Genomic DNA, 24,186 nt, shown 5'->3' on the forward strand with positions numbered 1-24,186 from the left:
AATCCATGTTATACCAAAAATAAAAAAAAACAAGTAAAAAGTATAATTGTTTGATATTATTTATGGTCATGATCACAACAAATTGAAAAAGTATTTGAGACAAGTTCAAGCATTCTGAATAAAATATAATGCGTTCTCTCATCTATCTTCTGCCAAAGGTATGAAGATATTGATACTGATAAAGAGATGCATAATAACATAGGCCTTATATTGGGGAGCACAAATTGGCATGCTAGCAGACTGAGTAGCATTATTTGCTTTTAAAACATATTTACATGTATGTTTTGTGTTTTTTTTTTAATTACAGAGATAAAATGGTCCATTTAGCACCAAAAGTACAAAAATTTGATGCGATCATCACTAAAAGTACTGTAATTGAGGATGGTACTCCTACTCGATATCATCTGAAAACAAGCCAAAACTCTCTTGCTGAATCTGAACCATATAAAAAATTCACCTTTGGAGAGAGAGATAAAAACAAACCCCATAAAGCCATTCTGCTTGTTGGAGAAACAGGAACAGGGAAAACTAAACTAATCAACACTATGGTCAACTACATGCTGGGTGTTCAGAGAGAAGACAAGGTTTGGTTTGAGATCACAGATGATCAGAGTGATCAGTCTTCAGTTCACAGTCAGACCTCCAGCATCACTGTTTATGGATTTTATCTAAAAGAGAGTCCAATGAATTTAACAATCATCGACACACCAGGATATGGAGACACTCGTGGAGTTCAGAAAGACAAAGAGATCGCCATGAATTTGCTTGGTTTAAACAGATATCTGGGTGACTGGAACAATGCACTAGATGCAGTGTGTTTGGTGATTAAAGCAACACAGAATCGCCTCTCTGACAGACAGAGCTACATAAATGATGCTGTTCAGTCCTTGTTTGGAAAAGATATTGCTGAAAATATTGTCCTGCTGTTAACATATTCACGTGGAGCTCATCCAAAAGTTGCCCTGACAGCTGTTAAAGAAGCTAACATCCAGTGTGCAGTGAATGAACAGAATCAGCCTGTGTTTTTCCTGTTCGACAACTGCCAGGGAGAAACTTTTCTTGAAGAATACCAGCATATCCAAGAACAATCATGGAACCTCAGCTTAAAGGGAATAAAAGGATTCTTTAGTTTTTTTGACACAATAAAACCAAAACCCATGAAGATGACTCAAGATGTGTTAAAACAGCAGGAGCAGTTGGAGGCAAATGTTTCAAAAATACAATTACATGACCAGGACATGGAAAAAAATCTAAATATAGTGAAACAACTTCAAAATGATCTGGAGAAATACAAGAAAGTAGTTGAAGATAAAAACAACTTTGAGAAAGATGTTGAAGTGTCCTACAGAGAAAAGGTTGATGTTGATCCTGCAGTAGCTAAAATGGCCACATGCTGCACCGTCTGTGAGGAGAACTGTCATTATCCTGGATGCTGGTGGGCCAGTAATCTCTCATGGTGTAGTATGATGAAAGCTAATCACTGTACAGTGTGCACTAATAAATGCCACTACACTGATCATGTCAAAGAAGCAAAGATATATGTGACAAAGAAAAGAAAAGAAAAGATAACGGATGAAATATTAAAAAATATATATTTAGAAAATAAGAAAAAAATAAGTGACAGAGAGTCTGATGTTAAGGAGTGGGAGACAAAACTACAAGACTTGGAGAAACAGAAAATTAAGCTGGTGATGGAGGCTTTTCACTGTGTGCATTCTCTGGAGATGATCGCACTTAACACTGATTCACTAATTATACTTCTGCACATTGATTTTCTGATTGAGAAGCTGAAAGAAATAAAAGAGCCTGAAAAGGCTGAAATATTGGAAGACATAAAGAAGAGAGCAGGAGAAGAAAAACACAGAGCTCTGAAATACATGAAAGACAAATATGAAAAATCATCAGGTCAAGGAAAATAGGACAGTTAAAGAATTTGTGAGTTTTGAGTGACAAAACTCTAAATGAACACTGCCATGTCTTTAAATGTATCAATTGTCAAGAGAGTGTGTTTGCAGAGACAAAAACTATTTACAAATGAACACTGTATATATAATATTTAGAGACAAGGATCAGTGCTCTGTTCTCCAGGGTTTCCTTGGACAAGTTTCTGCATTTTATCTGTCTTTAGTTTCCTGGTTCATTGTTGTTGTTTGTTTGTAATTTTCATGCTAATCATTCATAAATGCCTTTTTTCCCATTGATTTTTCTCATTATTGGAGAAATCAGATTATAAATGATGTCAGTATCTCTTGTATTTTTGCTGGGCTTTTGAGTATTTTGGTGTGGTCAGTATTACAATTTGAAATTCTGTTGAACTTTTCTTTGTTAATAAATCTGCACTTTTAAAATATTTTACTGTGTAAATGTTTTTACAAACTTTTAGGCCAGGTATAAATCAAGATTTAATCAAATCAGTCACAAATCCTCTGATAACAAGCTCAAATAAATGTAATAAAATTAAACAGAATTTAACAGAATTTGAATCACATATAACATCTTATCTATATCAAAACCCTGATAAATCTTGCTGCTATATGAATGAGTCTTAGGGTTTAAGAGGAAAAGGGAAAAGAATCCTTCCCAACCTACACCCTAAGGGGTTTATTTTATTTTAGATCTGAGGTGAACTATCTGCTGCTGCTTTCAGTAAATGAAATAAATAATAAATAAATAAATAAATAAATAAATAAATAAATAAATAAATAAATAAATAAATAAATAAATACAATAAATGTCTAGTAAAATGGAATTCAGACTCACATTATTAGCATTTAACACTGAATAAAACACATGAGGTGTACCCAAGGTGAGCATAGTTTATCCTGTTTTGTAAAACTCAATTTAGCATAGAAAATATTACTTCTATCGTGTGCTGTTGCTTTTAGTAAGAAAACGGTTTAAATCATAAATCTGCAGAAGTGAGAGCAGATAAGAAGGAGCAAAGCCAGAGGTCGCTTACAAATTATATGTTATATTACATTATATTATATTATATTATATTATATTATATTACATTATACTAAATTATATTATTTTATATTATAATTAAAAGCCTACAATTAAATCTAAGTTGAGTTTTGGTGCTTTTCTATTTCAGATTAAATGGATGACCACCCCACAATGAAAATGTGTTCTAATTTTTTTTTACTTTCAGGCAATTGCATCTTAAATGTAGGTGACTTGTTAATCTAGTAGAACAGTAAAAATTAACACTGGAGTCACTGGAGATTAATTACATATACAGTGTACGATAAAGAATGTCAACCCTTTGATATTACTTGGATTTCTGCATAAATTAGACAGATCTGTGCTCTGTTTTTCTACGTCAAAACAATACAAAAACACAGTCTGCTTAAACTAACACCTCCCAAGAAATCTTACAGAAATCTCTGACACATGCTAACATTTTTGTTGGCAAATCTACAATAAGTAAAACATTAAACAAGAATGGAATTCATGTGAGGACACCACAGAGGTAACCACTGCTGTCCAAAATAACATTGCAGCATGTTTAAAGTTTACAAAAAGCACCTAGATGTTCATATCACTCCAATCGTAGACAATCTCCACTGGCTTCCAGAACCATATTGAATTAAATTTAAATTCTCTTTCTTGACGGCAAATCACTACTGTACATTAGCTCCCTGCCTCCCTCATACCTTTGTAATTTACTTACACTCCAACCTGGTCATTGCTATCCTCTGACTCTGGCCCTCTTGTTGTCCCTCGACATTGCCTCGTAGGGGGCAGATCATTCAGTGTTGTTACACCAAAGCTCTGGAACTCTCTCCTGCATACACTCCGCTGCATCAATAATATTTTTCAGTTTAAGTCTCTTCTTAAAATCACTTATTTTCTGAATGTTAGAGCCATAAAGAGCACTGGAAGAACTGGAAGAAATAGATCACCATTACACTGAATGTTACAAAGAAAGTTCTGTAGATGTTGTTTCTGTTTCCTTTTTGCTACTTGTTCTGCATTTTTTTTTTTGTATTGTTGTTGTTGTTGTTGTTTTTGTTTACTTTGCTATGTTGTAAAGTGTCATTGAGCACTGAAAAACCACTACACAAAATAAACTTATTATTTTTGTTATTATTGTCATTTTTACTGTAAGAGGCAAAATTATTATATGCGTTTGTTTACATGACAAAACATGTCTTTTTGACTCAAGAAGGTCCATACTGACTCCAAAGGCAGATACTGATAAGATCAGGGCCTGGTGTGTGGACTTTGGGGGTTTTACGATGTGGTCACATGTTGATTGGTCAGTTTGAATGTCTCAGCATTTGGGTTTTAGTCACATGGTCAAGAAAGGTACAAAATAGGTGGTAAAACGCTGCTCTTTTTTTTCTTTTCCTGGCCTGTCTTTTCCTGGTCTGCTTTCCTGCTCTCCTCCTCTAGAGTCTATCTTCTCTGACTCTACTGCAATCAGGCTAACTTCTGGGCCTGCTCTCTTTGTCTCTCTCTCCCTCCTTCTGTGTCTCCCCTTCTACCTCTGGTAACTTTAATTTTACATTTAAGCTGGGTACAGTTTATATCATATGTTTTATCATTTCATATTTGATCATTTTATACAGTTATTGGTAATTAATTCAGTTGTAACCATACAGAATTATTGTCATTAAATCATTTCATTTTCAAGTATTTATGAATTACTTTTGATTTAACATCAACACTTAACTGTTCCATATTGCAATACAATACAATCACATAATATCAACGCTCTCCCACATTTATAGCTATTAATACTGCCCATTCGGCAGAACTACAGTTCGAACCGCTGTGGTTTAAAACCCAATCCTACAGATAAATAATATTATAAATACATAATAATAATTTCTAAATAATATATAATATTCATTCATTCATTCATTCATTCATTTTCTGTTTGGCTTAGTCCCTTTATTAATCCAGGTTCACCACAGTGGAATGAACTGCCAACTTATCCAGCACGTTTTATTTACGCAGTGGATACCCTTCCAGCCGCAACCCATCTCTGGGAAACAATATACAATATATACAATATACAATATATACAATATTTAATATATTAATAACGTAAATCCCGCTGAAAATGTTGTGTTCAAGATGTGTTCAAAGAGTGAGAGCTGTTGGAAGCAAAGGTATCATGTGTTCAACTGGCTAAACTAAAGAAAAATGAGCTGAAACAAACTTAAGAAGCTCTGCAGCAGAAAAAAGAATATGTCAAAGACAATAAGAACTTTAAGTATGAAGTTTAGGTGTTCAATAAAGAAAGGGTTGATTAATCTTAATTTGGCTAGCATGGCAATGTGCTGCAACTTCTGTGAGGAGAACTGTCATTATGCTGGTGGGTCAGTAGTCTCTCATGCTGTTGTATGATGAAAGATGGTCACGGTACAGTGTGCACAAATAAATTCCAACATAAAGAACACATCAAAGGAGCAAAATATATATAACAAAAAAATTAAGAAAGGAGAAGAGGATGTATGAAGATTTAAAGAAGAAATACATAATACCACAATTGATGATGGTGTAGTTGTGGGGGAAAAGCTGGAAGAAAAACTGCAAGAACTGGAGGAAGAGAGAATAAAAAGTGGTCAGAGAAACATACGACTGTGCAGAAAAACTGCAGAGGATCGCACTCAACACTGATTCTGCTGACACACTTCAGTACATATATTAAAGAAATAAATTTGCCTGAAAAAGTAAAAACACTTGAAAACATCAAGAAAATATCAAGAGAAGGGAAAATGCGGCACCTTTTTGATTCCTTTCAAAAGATTTCCCACTACTAAAAGGTCCTAGCTTGTCAAATCCTGCTCCAAAGCCCAGCAGTGTATTAGTATTTATTGTGCTCACAGTCTATGGATGTGGCCTTAAGACTGGTGCTATGTATGTAGAGTACAACAAACTAGTCATTCTTTACAAATGTTATTTTCAATACTTCTAATGTTTGAATACAGACGTTGATTTTGAGCCATTTTTCATGCGGAACAGTGTTCAGCTCACTACATGATGCTGGTGGAGAAAAACGTTTTCTTATTCACTGCTCAAAAACACCCCAAAGCGCTCAATAATATTTTGAGATCTGGTGACTGTGCAGGCCATTGGAGATGTTCAACTTCAATTTCATGCTCATCAAACCACTCTGTCTTGGTCTGTGCATTGGTGCATTATCATACTACTACACAGCACTGCATTCAGGATACAATGTTTGACCCAGTGGGTGCAGATGGTTCTCCAAAATGGTTGGGTAGTCCTTGGCTGTTACCCAGCGCCCATCTAGCACAAGTATTGGGCCTAGGAAATGCCATGATATTGGAGCTCAAACTGTCACTGATTACCCCCATGCTTCCTTCTGGGTGAGACGCTTCTTTAGGCCTTCTCCACATTGTAACTCTCCCAGATGTGGGAAATACAGTAAAGGTGGACTCATCAGAGAACATACATGTTTCACATTGTCCACAGCCCAAGATTTTCAGTGCTGGCACTATTGAAACTGACATTTGACATTGGCATGAGTGACCAAAGATTTGGCTATAGCAGCCCAGTCACCTATATTGACCCTGTGGACCTCAGTGTGCTTGTTTTACATTGTTGCAATGAACGCTTTTCACAGAACTGTTATGATGCATTTACAGTTTTTCCCAATTGTTTACACACATTTTCAGTCTCATATTGTCAAAACTCTACTCACAAATCGCAAAATTGTAAAGTCAGTTCATGGGTAAACACCTGTCACACATATTGCAATTTAGAAATCAGAGCTCATCTGGTTCATAACTGGTTCACTGCCCACCCACGTTTTTTAGTTGATTATCTTCCTCCATATCTAAATCCTATTGAGAATTTTTTTTCTGCCTGGAGATACTTCTGTAAATACTTCTGTTGATGGTATATGCAGACCACGTTATGTGCAACTTTGTGTTGGTTGGGATAAACACTGTTTACACTGTTTTTTTTTTTGTTTTTTGTTTTTTTTTTTTTGGGGGGGGGGGGGGATATAGCAAAATATATTTGGTAGCATGTATTTGTGTGTTCTGTATAAAAACAATATTCAGAAATATTTTAAAATACACTTATGTTGGCCTATGTATGTCTGTAGTACAGTCGGTGTAACACTGATCAATAGTGGTGGTTTGAATGAGCAATGGAGTGGAGTTCTCAGAATATATATGTGTATATATATATATATATATATATATATATATATATATATATATATGAGGTGCCGTGTGGGAATTAAATCAAACTTTGCTTATCAAAACATACATAAAACACATGTATATACACCTATAAATTACTCGCATATTCACCTATACTATTGGATATTCAAAACAATTTATATGAAACTTGCGTTTTTACATATAAACTTGATGCATGCATACAACCACATACACTCGCTATAACACCCACATACAATGCACCAACACACGCACATACATATAAACTTGCTGCATGTAAACACACCTGTACACACTCACATATGCATGTATACTTGATCTATACATATGCGTACATAAAATCTTGCATATGTATCATATATAGGCCTATGTAAATATGCAAGTTTCATATATATTGTTTTGAGCATCCAATAGTATAGGTGAATATGCAAGTAATTTATAGGTGTATATGCACGTGCTTTATGTACATTATGTATGTGTTCATAAGCAAAGTATGATTTAAATCCTTCACAGCCCCTTATTCACCTGGAATCAAAAACACAATGAAGTGAAGGGGACACAGGGAATGTAGTTCACACACAAAACATAAGGTAAGATGTGCAGTGCCTTCTAGTGTCCAAACTGGCCACTGCCATGACACATAGTGTGACATTTGGTTTTTCAAAATTATTATGCAAATATTCAACAACTAAATCAAATATATTGTTCATGAGTTCATGACTTATGTTAAGATTAGTTCTAAATTATTTGTATGCCTTAACTCATCATTAGATTAGGTCATAATAAAGTAACGTTTCATTTAAATATTAGTAGGCTACTTTATGTAAGGTTAATGTAAAGTGTTACCAATGCTTGAGACGATTTCTCAGTTTCTTCAGGCAGTCTAGATGTTTTTTGGACATATCTTTTGAGTTAAAAGACAGCCATTCAGACTATATTTCAGACAGCTCTCACTTTTTTTCTTTCAATATGGACAAAGTTGTTGTACCAGTTAACACAGGTTGGAGGCAAATATCTCTAATCTGCAATCAAGTGTTCTATTGGATGATCTAAAGCAAAATGAGCTGAAACAAACACAAGAGGCTCTAGAGTAGAAAAAGGAATATGTCAAAGACAACAAGAACTTTGAGTATGAAGTTAAGTTTGAAGTGTCCAACAAAGAAAGGGTTGATATTGATATTAAATTACCAAGAATGGCAATGTGCTGCCTTGTCTGTGAGGAGAACTGTCATTATGCTGGTGGGTCAGTAGTCTCTGGTGGTGTTGTATGATGGTCAATGTACAGTGTGCACTAATAAATGGCACTACAAAGAACACATCAATGGAGCAAAAATTGTTGTGACAAAGACAAAGGAGAAGAGGATGTATGAAGATTTAAAGAAGAAATATAATGCCACAATTGCTGATGGTGTAGTTGTGGTGAAAAAGCTGGAAGAAGAACTGCAAGAACTGGAGGAAGAGAAAATAAAAGTGGTCAGAGAATCATATCACTGTGTGGACAAACTGCAGATGATGGCACATTGATTTCCTAATAGAGAAGCCGAAGGAAATAAATGAGCCTGAAAAAGCTGAAACACTGAAAAACATCAAGAAATACAGCAACTTTAGATTCCTTACAATGTGTTTTCCACTACTAATAAGCAAGCCCAGCAAAGTATAATCATAGGTTGTGCTCCAAAGACTGGTCCCATTTGTGTAAGGTACAACAAAGGTAAAAATACAACTTAAAAAAAATGTTTTCCATACTTTCATATAGACTATAGATTGATAAGACAATAGATTTTATGTGAAAATAAATCCTTTATTCATTCATTCATTCATTCATTCATTTTCTGTCGCTTTTCCGGGGCCGGGTTGTGGGGCAACAGTCTTAGGAGAGAACCCCAGACTTCCCTCTCCCCAGACACTTCCTCCAACACCTCCGGGGGGATCCCGAGGCGTTCTCAGGCCAGCCGAGAGACATAGTCCCTCCAGCGTGTTCTGGGTCTTCCCCGAGGCCTCCTTCCGGTGGGACATGCCTGGAACACCTCCCTAGGTAGGCATCCTGGAGGCATCCGAAACAGATGCCCGAGCCACCTCAGCTGACTTCTCTCGATGTGGAGGAGCAGCGGCTCTACTCCGAGCTCCTCCCGGGTGTCAGAGCTCCTCACCCTATTCATACGAGTGCGCCCTGCTACCCTTCGAAGGAAACTCATTTCGGCCACTTGTATCTGAGATCTTGTCATTTTGGTCATGACCCAAAACTTATGACCATAGGTGAGAGTGGGAACGTAGATTGACCGGTAAATCGAGAGCTTTACCTTTTGGCTCAGCTCCTACTTCACCACAACAGACTGGTACATCGACCGCATTACTGCTGCCGCTGCACCAATCCACCTGTCAATCTCCCGTTCCTTCCTTCCCTCACTCGTGAACAAAACCCAGAGATACTTAAACTCCTCCACCTGGGGTAAGGACTTTCCTCCAACCTGGAGATGGCAAACCACCTTTTTCCGGTGGAGCACCATGGCCTCGGACTTGGAGGTGCTGATTCTCATCCCAGCCGCATCACACTCGGCAGCAAACCGCCCCAGTGCATGCTGAAGGTCCATGTTCGATAAAGCCAACAGAACAACATCGTCTGCGAATAACAGAGTCCCAATCACGCCTCTCCAGGTGTCACTGTCATTACCCACGTGGGCATTGAAGTCCCCCAGTAGAACAATGGAGTCCTCAGTCGGGGCACCTTCCAGCACCCATCCAAGGACACCAAGAAGGCCGGGTACTCTGCACTGGTGTTCGGCCCGTAGGCACATACCACAGTGAGAGACCTATCCCCGACCCGAAGGCGCAGGGAGGCGACCCTCTCGTTCACCGGGGAAAAATCCAACACATGGCGGCTAAGCTAGGGAGCTATAAGCAAGCCCACACCAGCCCGTCCCCTCTCACTGTAAGCAACTCCAGAGTAGAAAAAAGTCCAACCCTTTTCAAGAAGTTGAGTTCCAGAGCCCCAGTTGTGCGTGGAGTTTAGCCCAACTATCTCTAGTCGGTACTGTTCCACCTCCCGCACAAGCTCGAGCTCCTTCCCTCCCAGTGAGGTGACATTCCATGTTCCAAGAGCTAGTTTCTGTGCCTGACGATCGGGTTGCCGTGGTCCTAACCTTCGACCACCTCCCGTTCCACAATGCACCGGCCCCTTACGGCTCCCCCTGCAGGTGGTGACCTGGGGGAGGATGGTCCCACGTCGCTCCTTCGGGCTAAACCCGGCTACCAGGCGCTCACATACGAGCCCCAACCCCAGGCCTGGCTCCAGGGTGGGGCCCCGGCTGCACCATACCGGGTGGTGTCACAGTCCTTGATGTCACTGAACTCATAAGGGTTTTTTGAACCACACTTAGTCTGACCTGTCACCTAAGACCTGTTTGCCTTGGGAGACCCTACCAGGGGCATTAGCCCCCGACAACATAGCTCTTAGGATCACTCAGGCACTCAAACCCCTCCACCACGATAAGGTAGCGGTTCATGGAAGAGTTAAAATAAATCATATAAACAAAATTTTGTAAATTGCATCAATGCTCATGGACTTGGGAGGACATTTTGGGTGGGGGATTGTTTTTTTTTTCTGTACTATAGTGTTTAAATCAATGAAGTACCCTGGTGAATATATGTTTGCATGTTTTAGGTATATTTCATTCACTTCATTATACTCAGATGTAAAAATGTTGAACGCTGTTTTATAAACATGTTTAAATAAACTGTATGCAGTGAGCAAATGTCTACGCTTGTGATTTAAGTATTCCCACATACCATATTTGCATTGTCATACCAATCAGCTTCACACTTTGTAATACTGAAAGTTTGCATAGATTACACACATTACAGTAATAAGGATAGACTAATTACCTCAAACAACCACAGAACACCCAAACATGACAGTGCTTATTCATTTCCTCCATGAATAAATATAAAGTACTTTTTTGAGACATAACCTTACCATACCCCAAACCCTGCGAATATCCGTTTCTCCACCGTCGTTCTGAAAACTCTACCCATTGGGCAATTTTTGCCTGCAGTGCTGATTCTTTCTTGAATTGGTAAATTTTGCTGCAGTAATTTGCATATCACTTAGATGCTTAAAGGAATTAAAGACATTTCTCTTTCATTTTAAGTGTCTGTCTTTTTTTCTTTCATGTATGAAATTTACATCATAGACATGTTATAAACTTTTTTTCTTTATACTACTAATTTTAATTTAAGTCCTGGTTACATCTGCTTAGCTGACCATTACCAGTATGTGAATATTATTGGACAGCCTTTACAAGTCAGCGCAGTAAAATATGGGGTGCCTCAAGGATCAGTTTTAGGCCCTTTGCTGTTTACAATATACATGCTACCCCTGGGAGACATTATTAGAAGACCCCATGTCAGCTTTCACTGCTATGCAGATGATACTCAATTATATATTTCAACTAAAACTGACGAGATGTCTGAACTGTCCAAGCTAACTGAATGTATTAAAGATGTTAAAGACTGGATGACCAACAATTATCTTCTCTTAAACTCAGACAAAACAGAATTATTACTTATTGGGCCTAAATCCTGTACACAGCAGATCTCACAACTCGACCTGCAATTAGAGGGATACAAAGTTAGCGTTAGCTCTACTATAAAAGATCTGGGTGTCATATTAGACAGCAGTTTAACTTTTAAAAATCATATATCCCATGTCACAAAAACAGCTTTATTTCATCTGAGAAATATCGCTAAGTTACGAAGTATGCTATCCATCTCAGATGCAGAAAAGCTAGTCCTAGCTTTTATGACTTCTAGGCTGGATTACTGTAATGCTCTGTTTGCTGGCTGCCCAGTATCCTCTATTAATAAACTTCAGCTTGTACAAAATGCAGCTGCCAGAGTTCTTACAGGGTCTAGAAAATTTTATCACATCACCCCAATTTTATCCTCCTTACACTGGCTGCCTGTTAAGTTTCGTATTGAATTTAAAATATTGCTTCTTACATATAAAGCTTTAAATAATCTAGCTCCTGTTTATCTAACCAATCTTCTGTCTCACTACAATCCAACTCGCTCTTTAAGATCTCAAAACTCAGGGCTTCTGGTAGTACCTAGAATAGCAAAGTCGAGTAAAGGAGGTCGAGCCTTCTCATTTATAGCTCCTAAACTCTGGAATAGCCTTCCTGATAACGTCCGAGGCTCAGACACACTCTCACAGATAATAACCTTAAATATGGTGATTTTATAATGACATGATAGTTCACTGAAAGTGCTTGACTGGACATATGCAAAATTAAAAGTCTCTGTGCATATACCTCATTATTCTGACAATGCACACTAAATATTGTCTTGTGCACAACATTTAAAAAAAATATTTTTTTATGTTCAAACTACTTATTTAAAATGAGCTGAAACAACACAATTCTTGAGGTTTCATTGGGACAACTGTTAAGCGTGTTAAGTTAACTTAAATTATATGTGTTGGGACAACATGAATGAATTGTGTGGAACCCTGATTTTTTTACAGTGCAGTAACACTGGGACTGCTGAGCAGTGGTAATCCCTCATAATTAACAGACCCTATCAAATGTCGGATGTGAAAGTAGGGTTCTAGTCCTGTTTTTTGGCCATGCAGCCTGTCTCTATCTGTGCATGAAGTTGGACTAACTGGGTTTCTGATACAGAGAGACAAACAAAGCAACTGAGACACGATAGCGACCATTTCTGTTTCATCTGTTGGATCGCCCATGTCAGGTAAAAGGAGTCGAGAGAGTCTGCTGTCATGTTTTATATCTTAGGACCAAATACAACTTCATTAAAATAGCATAATAGAATAGCTGACCCCACAGATGAATACTTCCCTTTGGTTGGTAAAAGAGTATGGAAACAAATGCAAACTATGTATACTCTTTAGCATCGGTATGTAGCTACAGTATGAAAGGACTACCTTCACAATGTAATCATAAGCATCGGTTCTCAAAAGTTTGTAATCAGAAAAGCTAGAATGGGACTTTGAGGACTTCGTTTTTATTGTCAGTACAGAGAAAGTTTGTGTCGCTCAAAATTTGAATCTGGCTGGAATTTACAATACCAGGAGGAAAGGCTCAAGAATGATGATTTTAATACATATATCTCTGTTTACTAACACCTATAGGAATCAAATGAAGTTTTAACAGATCAAATTAAACAGATGCTAATAAAAAATAAAAACATTTTATCATTAAAGTAGAATTAGCCACAATAAAAACAATACAGCACCTGCTCCAGACACTTTTTAAAAGCATGGGTGCTAAAATTCCCAATAAGAAATATTTACTGGAGATATATATTCTAAAGTATAGATTAACGTGAAGGATGTTTTTGAATGCAGCCGAGATTTTAATTACATTTAAAGTTTATTATTATTATTATTATTATTATTAATATTATTATTATCATCATTATTATTATTATTATTAATAATATTATTATTATAATCATCATTATTATTATTATTATTATTAATATTATTATTATCATCATCATTATTATTATTATTATTAATATTATTATTATCATCATCATCATTATTATTATTAATAATATTATTATTATAATCATCATTATTATTATTATTATTATTATTAATATTATTATTATCATCATCATTATTATTATTATTATTATTAATATTATTATTATAATCATCATTATTATTATTATTATTATTATTATTAATATTATTATTATCATCATCATCATTATTATTATTATTAATATTATTATTATAATCATCATTATTATTATTATTATTATTATTATTCATATTATTATTATTATTATTATTATTATTATTATTATTATTATTATTATTATTATTATTATTATTATTATTCTACAGCTGGAAGATTTCAGTTTAAAAAACAATATTATGTTATATTATTTATTTAGGAAAATTGTCTGTCTGTTATTGTCACTATCTACAGCAGTGTTTCTTAACCAAAGAGGAGCTCCGACACTGCATGTTTTAGACGTCTCCTAAGTCTGTCACACCCATTACAGGTCTTTCAGTCTCAGCTAATGAGCAGGTGATCTGATTCAGGTGTGTTTGGTTAAGGAGACATGGAAAATGTGCAGAGCTGCTGCTCCTCCAGGAATGTGATTGAGAAAGACTGATCTACAGTATATGACAGGTTGGAATCTGTTGAATTGTATTATTAAGTGCTGCCATCTAGAGGACATATAAGAATATGAATACTATAAGGAATATAAAATACTATGAAATACATATGAAATACATATGAGAATATGAAATACATTTTCTGTCGCTTTTCCAAGGCCGGGTTGCGGGGGCAACAGTCTTAGGAGAGAACCCCAGACTTCGCTCGCGCGTGCCCGCGAGCAGTGCTGTGACTTAAATGTGCTCAAACTTTTTAATTCCGCCAAAATATGTATTAGATATAGATATCAATAGGGGGTGAACATATAATTTAAAAGGCCTTGCGTTTATTTAACCCTTACAGATTTTGGCAAAGTCTTGTAGATGGTATTTTGGCTAAAAATATTAGGGTAATTAAAAAATCTTTTTAAATAGATGAGAAATAACTGATGTTCTCCACTGCTGAAAACTTCATACGCGATCAGAGGAGTCTGTTCTCACCTCTCAGAGCATTCTGATCAGTTAAAGAAAAAATATTAATGCATTAAAAACATTACAAATATTTAATGCATGATTGTTTATTCAAAATAAACCAGAGCTAAGCATAAAATGTTTCCATGTTTTCATAAAATAAGTTCATCAAGTTGTTTAAAGTTTACAGAAAACTAGAAAGCAATAATTGACTATTTTGACAGTGTTTTCTTAAATGCATATTCCACAAAAATGAGATTCTGCTGCTATAATAGAGATGATTGTGATTTTCAATCACAAACTGCTCTTTGCACATCAGCATTGTTAAGTTGTTTGACAGCTGTGCACTTGTTTTACATTGTTGCAATTTTAGAAACATGCTGTCATTAAAAGAAATGAATCAACCTTTTGATGCATTTTTTCATAAATTTTTTGAAATTTTTGATGCATTTTTTTCATGATATATTTGTGATATATCATGATTGTTTTTCTTGTGATCTGTTGATTTATTGCAGAATCACTGATATCGTGATTGAAGCAACAGTGCACGGCACAGCAGCAAAACGCTTCATAAACTTGATGATAAAAAATAAGCTTCTGATTTATACATTTGTTTCAAATTTCTTATTACACAGCCATGAACTATGGATGGTAAATACACTGCAAAAATGATTTTCTTTCTTCTTTTTTTGTGTAGTCCAAATATCTAAAAAAAATGTAACCAATAAACATTTTCTAGACAGATTTTTAGTCAAAATTATGTGCGTTTTTTTTTCATAAAAAAAAGCTCAATAATCTGTCAATTAGGGTAAATAAAAGAACATTGTTTTTGGTTTTAAATAAGATTATTTTACTTATCTCATTGGCAGATTGATTTGTTCACTTTACAGAAAAAAAATTCACTTAATTTATAATTATTTATGAAAACTGATTTTTTTTTCTAGATATTTAGTAATATGCTATATGCGAATATGTCTACAAAATGCTTCCTGATTTAATTTGAATTTGATGTAAATAGTTTTAAGCTATTTGAACTACAAAATGCATTTATGTTAACATTTATCCATTTAAAAAAATATATTTTTATTGTCACTATTTTTGACTGTTTGGCAGCGTTTTGTGACTGAATACTAATAATAATAATAATAATAATAATGGTAATAATAATAATAATAATAATAATAATAATGATAATAATAATAATAATAATAATAATAATAATAATAATAATAATAATAATAATAATAAGTATGCTATTGGCTACTTCCAACTGTTTTTGTTTCTGTCAACATTAATTACAGCTTAGATTAATGTTTTGTGTCTAATTGTTTTGTTTTGTGGCATCAATAGGCAGTTGTTTCTGCAGTATAATATTTGGAATTGTCTTTATACATATTTTATGATTTAAGTAACACAACTACAGCAAATAAAATCGATAATGCATGTTTTAAATTTACAGTGTGCGAATAATCAAGGATCAACGATAATTTGTCACATTGTTTGCACCAAGGGGGCCCCAACTAAAATCGTGCTTAGGGCCCCCTGAAGGCTTGGGCCAGCCCTGAATCCAGGTATGGAAAAATATTCGGTGGTGTATGTGCCCGAATGTCCAACAATTCGTCTCTGGTGAAATAATTGTAGGAAAATGACTCGAGACAGGACAAACTAACAAAAACACAAACACTACTGCAGAGTACGACACGGAGGCTGCCATCGCCATCGGCGCCAGTTTGTTGGAAGTCAGTACTGAATTTCAAGTGTTATTGATTCAATTGACTGACCAACTGGAGAAAACACTAATAAAAAATATTTTTTTAAAAGTGTCTTTTTGTAATCTTTTGTTTAAAGCTGGTCCAGTTGACATTTCTGTGTGGAGTTTGCATGTTCTCCCTGTGTTGGCGTGGGTTTCCTCCTGGTGCTCCAGTTTCCCCTACATTCCAAGCACATGCGCAATAGGGGAATTGATGGACTAAATTGTCTGTAGTGTGTGTGTGTGTGTGTGTGTGTGTGTGTGTGTGTGTGTGTGTGTGTGTGTGTGTGTGTGTGTGTGTGTGTGTGAATGAGTGTATGGGTGTTTCCCAGTATTGGGTTGTGTCTGGAAGGGCATCCACTGCGTAAAACACATGCTGGAATAGTTGCCAGTTCATTCCACTGTGACAACCCCTGAAAAATAATGGACTAAGCTAAAAGAAAATGAATGAATGAATATATAAAGCTGTCATTTTTAAGCATAACTGTATGAGATAAAGTTGCAGTGTTAAACCAAATACATCACATGAGCTTCCCAGGAGCGAACAGTAAAATATGAGTTAAAATTGTTAAATATAAGTGTAATTGCAAACACACTGCATATATTTACATTCTTGTTTTTCATACTCAGGGTGTATTAACAGAAAAACTATGTAAAAGTAGCACAAATGATTGACTGTTCTGTGTGAATGACCTCTTATAACATTTGATTGCAGGTTAATTCAGTCCATTTTGTTCAAATTTAACATAATCCTGATGTTGTTCTTTGACCCACTCCAACACACCTGAAAACTTCACTCCTTTCATTTCAGAACGGTCTAGTCATTTCTCCTTTCCGAGTCTTTTCTTTCTTGAAAAAAGCAAAAAAGAGTCAACAATCAATGATGAATGAAGAGGAAAAACCTCCAATGAGGATTTATGAGAAGTTTATTTCTGAACCACAGTAAAAGTTTAGATTTCTGGAGCACAACCAGTGAACATGTCTTCAATACGTGTGTCTGCAGAAGATCTGTCTTGTCCCGTGTGCTGTGAGCTCTTCAGAGATGCGGTTATTTTATCATGCAGTCACAGTGTGTGTAAAGAGTGTCTTCAGGAGTTCTGGAGAAGCACAGACTCTCAGAAGTGTCCCGTCTGCAGGAGATCATCCTCAAACACTCCTACAGGTAATCTTGCATTGAAAAACCTGTGTGAATCATTCCTAGAGCAGAGAAACGAGAGCTGTTCATCAGGATCTGAGCAGATCTGCAGTTTACACCAAGAGATACTCAAACTCTTGTGTCTGGAGGACAAACAGCCGCTGTGTTTAATGTGCAGAGACTCACAGAAACACCCCAGTCACACATTCAGACCCCTCACTGAAGATGATCCTTCATTTAAGGTAAGACAGATATGATATGACATGAGGTTTAAATGATTTTCTGTGCCATTTGTTTTATACTGTGCATTACATATATAAGTGTTTCCCAACTCTGTTCCTGGAGGCGCACCAACAGTACATATTTTGGACGTTTTCCTTATCTGCCCCATTAACTTTAGGTTTGGAGTCTCCTCTAATGTTCAGATGAGTTGATTCAGGTGTGTTTGATTAGGAAGAGGTTAAAAATGCTGTTGGTGTGCCTTCAGGAACAGGGTTGAGAAACACTGACATAAATATATTACAGAAATTTCTTACTGATGTCCTTTGAAAATAAACACCAATGCAACTCAACTATTAAAAGAGTATTTGAAACAATTCAGATCAAGTGTGTCTTTTGAAATACTGACAGCTGGATTTACTTTAAGCCAAACATTTATGAGCTGTTCATTGTGATTAATGATTAAGCTGGTGATGTCTGTCAGGTGCTGACAGACATCACTCAATCATTATAGATCCATTAGCTCACTCAATGGATAACTAGGGAGTGGGCACTCTGAAAGCAAGATGAGGTGTTTTTTTAAGATATTGTAAACATTATTTTAATTCAGATGATGGGTTTAAAGCTGTGGTCACACTGGGCTTTTCCTCCCATAGACTTCGATTCATACGCACGCGGATACGTCAACCCGGAAACGCAAGGTCATGCGTCAAGTTTCGCATATTGCTGCTGTGCAAAGTTCAGGCTTGGGGAACTCTGACCTGCGAAATCGCATCACTTGACTGCGTGAGACCAATCGAGGATCAAAACAGGACCTCTCTGGACAGAAATTTAAAACATGAAGCGATTGCTCGCTTTTTTAAATGTCTAATCATCTTGTTTAATCTCGCCCCTTTTCGCAGCGCCGTACGACAGAATTTCGCACAGACAAAGCCCAGTGTGACCAGACGGTTAGTTGGGTTGCAGAGGCGACCCCTGATTAATAAAGGGATTAAGTCAAAAAGAAAATGAATGAATGAATGAAGATTGCAATAAGGCACCAGTGAAAGAAAGAAAGAAAGAAAGAAAGAAAGAAAGAAAGAAAGAAAGGCAAGAGAAATAGTCATTGACTGGGCCAATATTAAGATGAGATAGTGGTTATGAATTTGTTTATGATATATAAATACACATTACAAATACCAATCTGTCTTGTGTTTTTTCATATACAGTACAAAACTGATCTCATCCAAAAAAGCATCTTAATTGAAGATGGAAATCCTGCTCGATACAGACTGCAAACAACAACAGCAGACAGGTCAGATCAGGCTGAATCATACAGAAAAATGGACTTTGGACAAATGGACAAAAACAAACCCCATACAACAATCCTGCTGGTTGGAGAAACAGGAACAGGGAAAACAAAACTCATCAACACTATGATCAACTACATTTTGTGTGTTCAGAGAGAAGACAAGGTTTGGTTTGAGATCACAGATGATCAGAGTAATGAAACATCAGCTCACAGTCAGACCTCCAGCATCACTGTTTATGGGGTTTATCTACAAGAGAGTCCGATGGATTTAACAATCATTGATACACCAGGATATGGAGACACTCGTGCTGAACTTGATGAACAGATCGCTGAGAGTTTTTTTAGTTTAAGTAAATCTGAAGATGGGATTCATGCAATAGATGCAGTGTGTCTGGTGATTAATGCAAACCAGAATCGCCTCTCTGACAGACAAATCTACATATTTGATGCTATTCAGTCTTTATTTGGAAGAGATATCACTGAAAACATTGTCCTGCTCTTCACACACTCAAATGGAGCTCCTCCTAGAAATGCCCTGAAGGCTGTTAAAGAGGCTCAGATCAAGTGTGCAGTGAATGAACAGAAGAATCAGCCTGTGTTTTTCCTGTTCGACAACTGTCAGTCAGACGCTCATGATGAAGAATATGAGATGATACAGGAGCAATCATGGAATCAGAGTTTCAGAGGAATGACAGGATTGTTCAAGTTTCTTAAAACATTAAAACCAAAATCTCTGAAGATGACACGAGATGTTTTACAACAACGAAATCAGCTGGAAGCAAAAATCTCCAATTTAAAATCACTCGTTCAGGTGATGAAACTAAAGCAAAATGAGCTGAAACAAACTCAAGAGGCTCTGGGGAAAAACAAGTGTTATGTTCAGAGCAATAAAAACTTTGAGTATGAAGTTGAAGTGTCCTATAAAGAAAAGGTTGATATTGATCGATCTGTAGATGAAGCGGCGATGTGCTGCACCGTCTGTGAGGAGAACTGTCATTATCCTGGATGCTGGTGGACCAGTGATGTCTCTCAGTGTAGTGTGATGAGAAAGAATCACTGTACAGTGTGCACTAATAAATGCCACTACAGCAAACACATCAAAGCACCTAAAATATATGTGACAAAGACAAAGAAGGAGAAGAGGACGAATGAAGACTTAAAGAAGAAATGTGATGAGAAAATCAAGACCAATGAGTCTGCAATCAAGAAACTGGAAGAAGAACTGCAGGAGTTAGAGAAGGAGAAGATAAAGAGTGTGTTTGAGGCATTTCACTGTGTGGATATTCTGCAGTTTATTGCTCTCAACACTGATTCACTGAACACACTTCAACATGTGGATTTTCTGATTGAGAAGCTGAAGGAAATAGAGGAGCCTGAAAGGGTCAAAACACTGGAAGACATCAAGAGGAGAGCCGAAGGAAAATACAGAGCCCTGAGATTCATAAAAAGATGTTAAATTTAAAATTATTTTGGATGCAATCTGTGATCACGCATTGTGACCTAGCGGCAACCTCCCACTCTCCCTCGGGAGGCCAATACGGAAGTAACTAAAACTGCAATTCATCAAAATTCCGCTACTCCTGGCTCCATAATAGAGCAAATTGCAATTGAGCCCACTGTTAGAATGGCCAACTTTACAGCAGAAAAAAAGGTGTTTACAGCCTGTTACAAAGAACGATTTTGGTTCATATAGCTATTATTACCCTCCATGACAACTGTGAGGGGGGTGAATTTTTTTATAACTCATCCATTTCCTTTATATTAGGTTATATTAAGTTTGCATAATTAAGGGCGTGGCCACTTGAGTGACAGCTAGGTCTCGCTGGTCGCCGTCACTTCACCTCAGCTGAATCCGGCAGATTAGCCACTGATCTGTTCATCGTATTTTTGTTCTGTTTTATGTGGCTTTACACAGTCAGCTGCCTTTTGGACTTATTTCTTACAATTATCAGATGATATGGGATGCTGTGTGCACTTAATTGTGCTCACAAACCATTCACGTGGCCTCCGTTTCCCATGTGAGTACAGTTATATACTTGTATACCATCTCTATAAATGTGTGTTTTATTTAAGATCATTTATCATTAATATTTTTCTTTAGACCCGTAAAGCACTCCAGAATGTGACAGATTGATTAGCTGTAGGCTCTAGAACAGTCATCTGAAACGTTATCATACAGTGTTATGCTGGATTTCATCAATAGTCTTGCATTTACTAACACACACTATATTTGAAGTGTTTGGAAGTAATTTGCGTTTTCCTCCGGTAGAAAAACATCATGAGAACAATGTTTAGTGGCTCAGTGTATGACTACAGTGTTTTTAAAAGTCTAAACACTTTATTGATATAGTGTACAGCCAAGCACATGTGGTCAGAACACAAACGAGTCGCAGGTAATACAGTATCAAGGGTTTCTCCCAAAGTAAAGTCTGTCTGCCAGGTCTAAGCAAACTGCCAGCAGGTGTCTGTAGCTCCGCTCACTCTCCGCCTCTTTGTCCTTGTTTGGTATCCTGCCATGGGTGCAATGACACGCAAAACAAAATGGCGACGGTTGGCCGCGCCTACTTGTAGCTTCTTTTGCAGTGTTCAGAAACCTATGGGTGACGTCACAGATACTACGTCCATATATTTTACAGTCTATGATTGTGACATTTATTTATAAACTAATTTCGAGAGGATCACATGCTTATGATTGCTTGCCGCTGGTCCTGCATTATCCAATTCATGATTTACCAATGAGACGATTCCTAAGCTACTATAAATACCCTCAGTTCCATATCACAGCCATCTTTGTTTTAAAGAATCCCCCCTTCCACCCCTACTCCTCCTCCTTTCCTAGATGGGTGGCACGGTGGCCCAGTGGTTAGCACTGTTGCCTCACAGCAAGAACGTCTCTGGTTCTAGTCCTTACCAAGCCAGCCGACGATTCTGTGCAGAGTTTACACGTTCTCCCTGTGCTCACGTGGGTTTTCCCCGGTTTCCTCCCACCGTCCAAAAACATGTAACTTAAGTTAATTGACTAATCCTAATCGCCACCATAGACATGCTCCTAGTAAGTAGTTATGTCTTAAGAGGAATCACTATCTATTCATTAGCTTCTACAGCAGGGGAGTTCTCGAGATCTACCTGAGCTCAAACTCCCCTCTCGCCTTGCAAACAGGAGGGAGCCCCGGGCTCAAGGATCTTCAGGGCTTCAAGTGTTTTTATTAGTTTTACATTTTTCAATAATTACTAAACAACAATAAAAAAATACATGAGAAAAGCATGATACTACAAAGAAAATAATAAAAAAATTAAGTTATTATTAAAAACAATTAAGGCATATAAACGATTTAAATGAAAACACAAAGAGGCAGTCAATAGGGGTAGTGAGCATATTAACCACTACACTGCTGCTCAGTATCTGCATTATATTGGTCCAGGTGATCAAGAAATGGTTGCCATATATTGTAAAACTTATCAAGATTATCAATAACTCCCTAATGGACTCTTTCCATGTGCAATATTTGATTGAGGTAAGTTATGTCTTGAATTGAGCAATTGAATCTGATTTCCAGAGTTTCAGAATGACACTCTTAGCAATAATTATTCCATTATTTATGGTACTTTGTATGGACTCATTATAATCCAGTAGAGAATGAGAGTACGCAAATATAGCAATTTCTGGGTCAGATGTAAAGGTAATACCATACATATCAGAAAACCAGTTACAGTTGAAGTCAGAATTATTGGCCCTCCTTTTAATTTTTTTTCTTTTTTTTTATATTTCCCAAATGATGTTTAAAAGAGCAAGGAAATTTTCACAGTATGTCTGATAATATTTTTTCATCTGGAGAAAGTCTTATTTGTTTTATTTCAGCTAGAATAAAAGCAGTTTTTGATTTTTTAAACACAATTTTAAGGTCAATATTATTAGCCCCTTTAAGCTATATTTATTTTCAATAGTCTACAGAACAAACCATCCTTATACAATAATTACCCTAACCTAAGCCTTTAAATGTCACTTTAAGCTGTATAGAAGTGTCTTAAAGAATATCTAGTCCAATATTATTTACTGTCATCATGACAAAGAGAAAATAAATCAGTTATTAGAGATGAGTTATTAAAACTATTATGATTAGAAATGTGTTGAAGAAATCTGCTCTCTGTTAAACAGAAATTGGGGAAAAAAATAAACAGGGGGACTATTTAGGACTTCAACTGTAAATGTCACACCAGAAATCATAAAGTTTTGGACACATCCAAAAGAAGTGGGTCAGGGAGACTTCAGCAGACTTACACCAGTCACATGTAGGGGAAATGGTAGAGGAAAAATGTAGATTTCGAGTAGTGTAGTCTATGCATAACTTTAAATTAAATTAATTGATGCCTGGAATTAATAGAACAAGATCAAATTCTACTGAGGCTTTCCTCTCATTTATCACTCTCAATCTGTATGCCCAGGTCCTCTTCCCAAGCATTCTTCCAAGAAATTGTAGAGTAAGTCAGTTATTGAAAAAATACATAATCAAAATCTAAAGTCAGGTGAGCCCAATAGACGTTACATTTTGTTGAAAAATTCATAAATATTGCTCCAACATTGAAAACAAACTCCAAACCAAAGAGGTCTTTATAGAAAACACAGAATCTGAAAATTCACATTTTAAACCCTTTGCATTCATCTCTGCATCTCCATCGGCATTCATCTTGTGAAATCAACAAATAGATATCCTTTATATTATGCAGTTAACTATATGCATTTAATATTGCTTGCTTATGCAATTTTGGACTGTTTGTAATTGTATTATTAAGCATTAAAGATTTTATAACGATCATTTAATCATGATCCCCAATGCTGCATTTGTGCTGTTAGTATTAGTATTGATAAATGCTGCCGCCTAGAGGACAGATAAGAAAATGTGCATTTCTGAATTGGATGACACTCTCAGGGCTCATATGATTATGCCTTTTCTGATTTTCTTCAAAAATGTTCAATAATTTGATTTATGAATGAGAATTGCTACATGTATTTAGCTATGATGC

General features: G+C 36.4%; 2 protein-coding genes across 2 annotated transcripts; both read left to right on the plus strand.

Moving 5' to 3' along the window:
* Positions 1-309: 309 nt before the first annotated feature.
* LOC130218657 (uncharacterized) lies at positions 310-2,280 on the plus strand. The gene has a single exon (XM_056450899.1). The coding sequence runs from the start codon at positions 315-317 to the stop codon at positions 1,917-1,919; it is 1,605 nt and encodes a 534-aa protein (XP_056306874.1). The 5' UTR covers positions 310-314; the 3' UTR covers positions 1,920-2,280.
* A 15,217-nt stretch (positions 2,281-17,497) lies between these two features.
* On the plus strand, positions 17,498-20,620 carry LOC130218910 (uncharacterized). Its single transcript, XM_056451228.1, has 2 exons — positions 17,498-17,896; positions 19,082-20,620. Exons 1-2 carry the CDS (start codon positions 17,498-17,500, stop codon positions 20,618-20,620), a joined length of 1,938 nt encoding a protein of 645 aa, XP_056307203.1.
* The last annotated feature ends 3,566 nt before the right edge of the window (positions 20,621-24,186 follow it).

This window comes from Danio aesculapii, chromosome 24 (genome assembly GCF_903798145.1).
Source record: "Danio aesculapii chromosome 24, fDanAes4.1, whole genome shotgun sequence".
Taxonomy (NCBI): domain Eukaryota; kingdom Metazoa; phylum Chordata; class Actinopteri; order Cypriniformes; family Danionidae; genus Danio; species Danio aesculapii.